General features: G+C 46.0%; 1 protein-coding gene across 1 annotated transcript in view; it reads left to right on the forward strand.

Moving 5' to 3' along the window:
- The window catches only part of TRIB2 (tribbles pseudokinase 2), a 37,129-nt gene extending 31,595 nt beyond the window's left edge, over positions 1 to 5,534 (forward strand). The window contains exon 3 of the mRNA XM_043988577.1: positions 2,863 to 5,534. Coding sequence (XP_043844512.1) covers positions 2,863 to 3,331 — 469 coding nt within the window. The 3' untranslated portion in view covers positions 3,332 to 5,534. The remainder of the gene's footprint in view (positions 1 to 2,862) is intronic.
- Positions 5,535 to 6,000: the final 466 nt, after the last annotated feature.

Here is a 6,000-nt window from a genome sequence, read left to right on the forward strand (position 1 = left end):
CCCAGGGAATCCCCAGCATGGCCTGTCCCCCTCTGGGGACCCTCCCATCCCTCCTGTAGTGACCCCTGTCAGGTTGGGACAGCCCAACTTCTTCCCAAGTGTCTCCTGACAAATTGGGCTCTTGACAATCTCCTCGCATTCCTCCGGGTTCTGCCTTCAGTCTCTGAGCACGGCCTGACCTGGCCAGTCTCTCTTCCACACAACAGCTGTTGGAGTCCTTGGGGTCATCAGCCACCATCCTTCCTAAGGCCAAGTAGCCCTGGGTCCTGGGGGATGGGGTCTGCGGTGACACGGACCCCCGGCTCTTCATCATCTTGCTTCTCCTCAATTGGTCAATCAGCCAAAGAGCATTTGTTAAACTAATTACGTTGAAATGCAGCCTTTCTGTGTCGGTGTTGTGTGCTTCTCATTTGTCCTCACCGCTACTCAGCGTGGTGAAGAATACAAATACTGTCCCCGTTTACAAAGGGCACTCAGTGACTTCTTTCCCACTGTGTCTGACACAGAGAGTATGGAGCAGTGGAAAGAGTGAAGTACAAGGACCTGGACTCCAATCCTGCCCTGCCCCTTAGGGCCTGTGTGACCGTGTATATGTGCCTCAATTTCCTCAACTGTAAAAGAGGAAGCTCGACTGTTTGAGAACCAGTTCCTGGTCTGAATCTAGGGGCCTAGAAAACTTCTGAGTCAGGATTCTAACGCTTTCTTCTGACCCCAAATCCTCCGTGCCTGTGGTGACTCTGCCCTGCCTGGGTTCCAGCCCTTGTTTTGCTCTTTATTACCCACGTGACTGTGAAAAAGTCACTGCCCCTCCTTGTGGGCCCACAATTTCTTTATCTAAAAGAAATGGAGACAGTAGGTGGCACCAGACCTGGAATCAGGAAGACCTGAGTTCAAATCCAGCTTCAGACATGTACTAACCATGTGATTCTGGAAAGTCTCAGTTTCCCAATCTGCAAAATGGGAGTAATAATAATTTCCCAATATTATTGTGAAGATCAAATGAGATAACAGTGCCTGGCCCATAGTAAGCATTAGGTAAATGTTAGTAATGGTTGGATGGATGGATGAATGGATGGACAGACAGATGGACAGACAGATATATGGTAGACAGACTGTATTTCAATATAGTTACTTTCCCTTATAATGTTATGTATTTTTTTAGGTGTTTAAAAACATTATTCTGAAAAAGTCCATGGGCTTCATTAGATTGTCAAAGGGAGAAATGCACACCATGACACTCAAAAAGGGGAAGGAATTCTGTTCTACTGGGTCATTCAACCAAGAGCAATAGGAAATGGGGGAACTTGGAATTGAGGGAAGGCACGTTTGGAGTGGACAGTGTACTGGGCCAGGACTCAGGGAGCCAGGGTTTAACTTCCAGGCTTGTCCTTAGCTATGTGACCTTGAAGAAGTCACTGCCACTCTGCACCTCAGTTTCTTCATCTATAAGATGAAATGTTGGGAATTTGTACTGTTGAATCTCCTTTGGTTACACACACACAGCACAGGTGAAAGGGACAGAGGCAGAATATGAGGATTTTAGAACCTTTTTCTTTCTTCATTTGGGAAACAGGTGACGGTATTTGCTAAATGAGATTTATAGGAGGCATAACTTGTACATTTCATTGTCACCTTTGTTTAAAAAAAAAAAAAAAGCTTGGTGACTCAATCCTGAAATTAGAAAATGAAGAATTGAGCATTTTGAGGAGAAGGTTGTTAATTTGTTTTCTAAACACCCTTAAAACCATAAACTGATTCAGAAAGGGAAAGTGCAAGACTTTTTTTTTTCAGTGAAAGAACTGGGATGAATGGGTTGTATAGTTTAGCTCCCCAGTGAAGGGGACCTAAGTTCAAAGCCAAGTTCTTGCTGTCTATTACCATTTTAGCTATAGGCAAGTCCCCTTTCCCCTCCTAGCCTTGGTTTGCTCATCAGTAAAATGATAGGATTTGATGAGCTGATCAAACCCAGGAAGGCTCATCTTCTGTGATTCAACTCCTTCTGGCTTAGACCGCCCCCCTCCAGCAGTAATGCTCAATATTCATTGCACTAAGGCCCATCCTAGTTCTGCTCCTCTCCCCAAAGAGTCCTTCCTTTCTGACATTCTCTTGCTCTACTTTCAATGGTCTCTCCCGCTCTAACATTCTATGCTCTGTGTTCTAAAGCCCATTCTGGCTCTGACACTGTGTTCTAGGTTCATTCCAGTTCTGACATCATATGTTCCCTTTTTGGGGGGGGGGGTCATTCTTTGTTCAAAGAACATCTTTTACCTCCGATAGTGCTTGTCTGAAGTTTTCTTATGACATTTTCTTCTTTGACATCTTCTGTTCAAATTCCTTTCTTTTCTGTCATCCTCTGTCCTAGATTTTACAATCCCTGCAGCTCTGCCCTTCTCTGTTTAAAGGCCCCTCCGTGCTGTGCCATTCCCTGATTGGATGTTCTTTTTTCTTTTTATTTTTTTAGTGAGGCGATTGGGGTTAAGCGACTTGCCCAGGGTCACACAGCTAGTAAGTGTTAAGTGTCTGAGGCCGGATTTGAACTCAGGTACTCCTGACTCGAGGGCCCATGCTCTATCCACTGCGCCATCTAGCTGCCCCCTGATTGGATGTTCTAGAATGATAAGCTAACTTTTTCGGTATTCTGTTGTCCAGAATCACACTATTTATCAAGGAATAGGTCATGGTTGTCGTAGATTCATTCCAGTCCATCAGTTTTGGCTTCACCACAATGACATGTTTCATGCTATAGTTGTTGCTCATGATTTCTTTTTTCTTTATTTCTTTTCCCATTCTCTTCCTCCTGTTGCCCTCTTCATGAGGTTGGTGCTCACATCTCTGCCTCTTTTCTTTCCCCTCCCTCTGCAGGACCAGAGTAAAGCTTGAGAGCCTGGAAGATGCGTACATCTTGAGAGGCGGCGATGATTCTTTGTCCGACAAACACGGCTGCCCGGCCTACGTGAGCCCAGAGATCCTGAACACAAATGGCAGCTACTCTGGCAAAGCCGCGGACGTTTGGAGCCTAGGCGTCATGCTCTACACCATGCTGGTGGGACGCTACCCTTTCCATGACATTGAGCCCAGCTCCCTCTTCAGCAAGATCCGGCGTGGACAGTTCAACATTCCAGAAACTCTGTCACCCAAGGCTAAATGCCTTATCCGTAGCATCCTGCGGCGGGAGCCCTCGGAGAGGCTGACCTCACAGGAGATTCTGGACCATCCTTGGTTTTCAACAGATTTTACCGTCTCAAACTCAGGATATGGTGCTAAGGAGGTATCTGACCAGCTGGTGCCCGATGTGAACATGGAGGAAGATTTGGACCCTTTTTTTAATTGAGCACACTCAAAGACTCAGTGTCCAGAAGGTACGCGAGTCACGTGAAGGATCCCTTCTTGACTGAGTTCTACCACCCACCCACATCAGCCTAGCTTGGTAGCAAACGAGGGACACACTCATGAGCGCCTGGGTTCAAGGAAGGAAGATCCACCCTACGAGAGCTGCCCTACCCCACCACATGTAGGACAGGGGGATCACTGAGGCTGGGGTGGGGTGGGCCAGAGCAGAACTCTGCTATAAGTGTAGACTGATGGGAGTAGGGAGAGGGCGTGACTCCCCTCGACGTACCTTGGCTCCCAGGAGACAGCACATGTCAACTCAATTCCAGGGGCAGCTCTCGACTTCTCCAATTTCTGTTTTGTTTGGCAGATCTCAGAGGGATCAAAACTTCCTTTTTTCCCCTTTTTTTGCCTCAGACACACATCTTGGCATCGCACTGTTAGTATTTAATTCCTTGTGATTTATTCAGGGAAGGGACAATTGGCCAATGATTTTTACTTTTCAAGGAAACAAACTAACCTGTCTGATAACTAAAAAGGACTCGCTCCAACACCAAACAAAAGCCGGTGCAAAATGGTCTGGCATGTGAAAAGTGGGTGCTAAGAGTGAACCCAGGAAGAGTTCAGTTCACGTCTGATCTGTTTCTTCTGAGTCAATTAGTTGGTGTTCTCATCAGGAGTTGACACTTGGTTGAGTGCTTCATGCCCCTCATGGGGAAGGTTCTCTCCTTCAGCAAACCCTTCTGTTTTGTCACAGAAAGCTATTAGGACTCAAATTCCTAGAGCATTACTGCTAGAAGAGCTAATTATTGTTTGTTTGTTTGTTTGTTTTTTTAATAGAAAAAGAGAGGGACATTGAGAGAGAAGGCTAGGGAAGCGCAATGGCATTTTGTTATTGATGAAATAGATTGGGAACACTGGCTTCCCTGTTTGCCGTGCTTGGTATTAGCAAAAGGGCCAGAAAGAACGGGAAGCTATTAAGTCACTGTGTGACTTGGGTCCATTGGTCCTGTCTCTTCTCTTGGCCTCAGTTTCTTCCTCCTTGAAACAGGAGGGTGATTGCTAACGTCCCTTCCAACTCTAACGTTCTAGGTTCCAGATTCCCTCCTGAGTCTCACCTCGGACTATTCTGTGATTCTCAACATAAGGTTTGACACAAGAGCATCATAACTGGGTGGCCCCAGGGTAAAATCCAGGGTCTCTCCTTGTTCTCTTTCTGAGAGGAGGAGCCCAGCCCTGGCTGGGCACGTCTGCTGCCCCACTGGAAGAGGGCTGTTAATTAATTAGCTGACGGCTTCTGATTTGGAACAGCAGCCTGTCATCCTCACACTCAGCAAAGAGGAAAGATGCACCTTTGTTTTCTATTTGTATTGTCCGGAATCACTCTATTTATTAAGGAAAAAGTCACAGTTGTGATAGATTAATGCCAGTATGTCAATTACGGGTTCCCCGGGATGACATGTTACATGCTGTAACTGACAATGGTCATTTTTTTTTCCTTCCTCTGTTCGGGTATTTGTCCCTGAAATGACTGTTCCTTTGGCTTTCCTAGGTAGCTAGCTTTCTTTGATTTAGCCTGGCAGATTCCCATTTTTCTCTTGCTGTATGATAAGGAACTCCCTTGGCCTCTGTCTTTGTGTTTCCAGTATGTACCTCATTGTCGGGACTTCACTGCCTGTGTGTGTGTGTGTGTGTGTGTGTGTGTGCTTTGTGAAATGGTCCCATTTTCTGGGTTGGTGACACGTGGACTCTCTAGGATGTACATGTTACTTGAATTTGTGTTTTGTTAGAGTATGTGGCATGGACATGCAGATGCTTGGATGCTGCCAACCTGCCTGGCAGGATATAACACGGTCACACTCTCAAGACAACTGTTCCCAGGAGACAGAGCTGCCGCCGACCTGCCCTCGGTTTCATGTGGGTCACTAAGACTCTCTAGAGGAGGATTGTTTTATTTTATTTTATTTTATTTTATTTTTTACACTCTGAAGATGGTGCTGTGTCAAGAAGGACCTTTGATTTCTCCGTTTGTTTGTCTGTCTGCTTTCTCCCTCCCCCTCCCCCAACCCTGCCTCATTTTTTTTTTTTTTAAGTCCCTAGTAGGAAGAAAGATCGGTGATGTGCATGGCGGGCTCTCCACCCTCTGGTGCTTTGTCACGGATTTCGATTTCATGTTTTTGTCCTAATCTCTTCAATAAATAAAATTGTGCATATTTAACTAAAAGCCGTGGACCAAGGTGACCTGCTCTGTTCTCTCCCTCCCATTCTTATGGGCTCACATACTTGCCCAGGTGTTACAGTTTCAGGAGTTGTTAAAGGTCTATTTCAGTATCTCCAATGCCTCCTAACACAGTGTTCTAGCAGGCAGTTAAGAAACACTTCTTGGAAATGACAAGTTCAAGGGATTCCAGAGCCAGAGGGAACCTCAGAAGCTATCTGGTCCAATTCTGGTTTAAATAAGCAGTCTTGGCTTGAAGGCCTCCAGTGAAGGGGATCTCCCACCTCCTGAAGCAGTTCTTGCCGATTTGGGACCTGACATCACACCTACATCTGCCCCATTGCAGCCTCTGCCCATTCCTCCAAATTACGCCCTTTGAGGCCAAATAGAACAAATGAACTTGGCCCAGTGGAAATAGGATATTTAGAACTTGCTTTTAGCTCTGAGATGCT

Source organism: Dromiciops gliroides, chromosome 2 (genome assembly GCF_019393635.1).
Source record: "Dromiciops gliroides isolate mDroGli1 chromosome 2, mDroGli1.pri, whole genome shotgun sequence".
NCBI classification, from domain to species: Eukaryota; Metazoa; Chordata; class Mammalia; order Microbiotheria; family Microbiotheriidae; genus Dromiciops; species Dromiciops gliroides.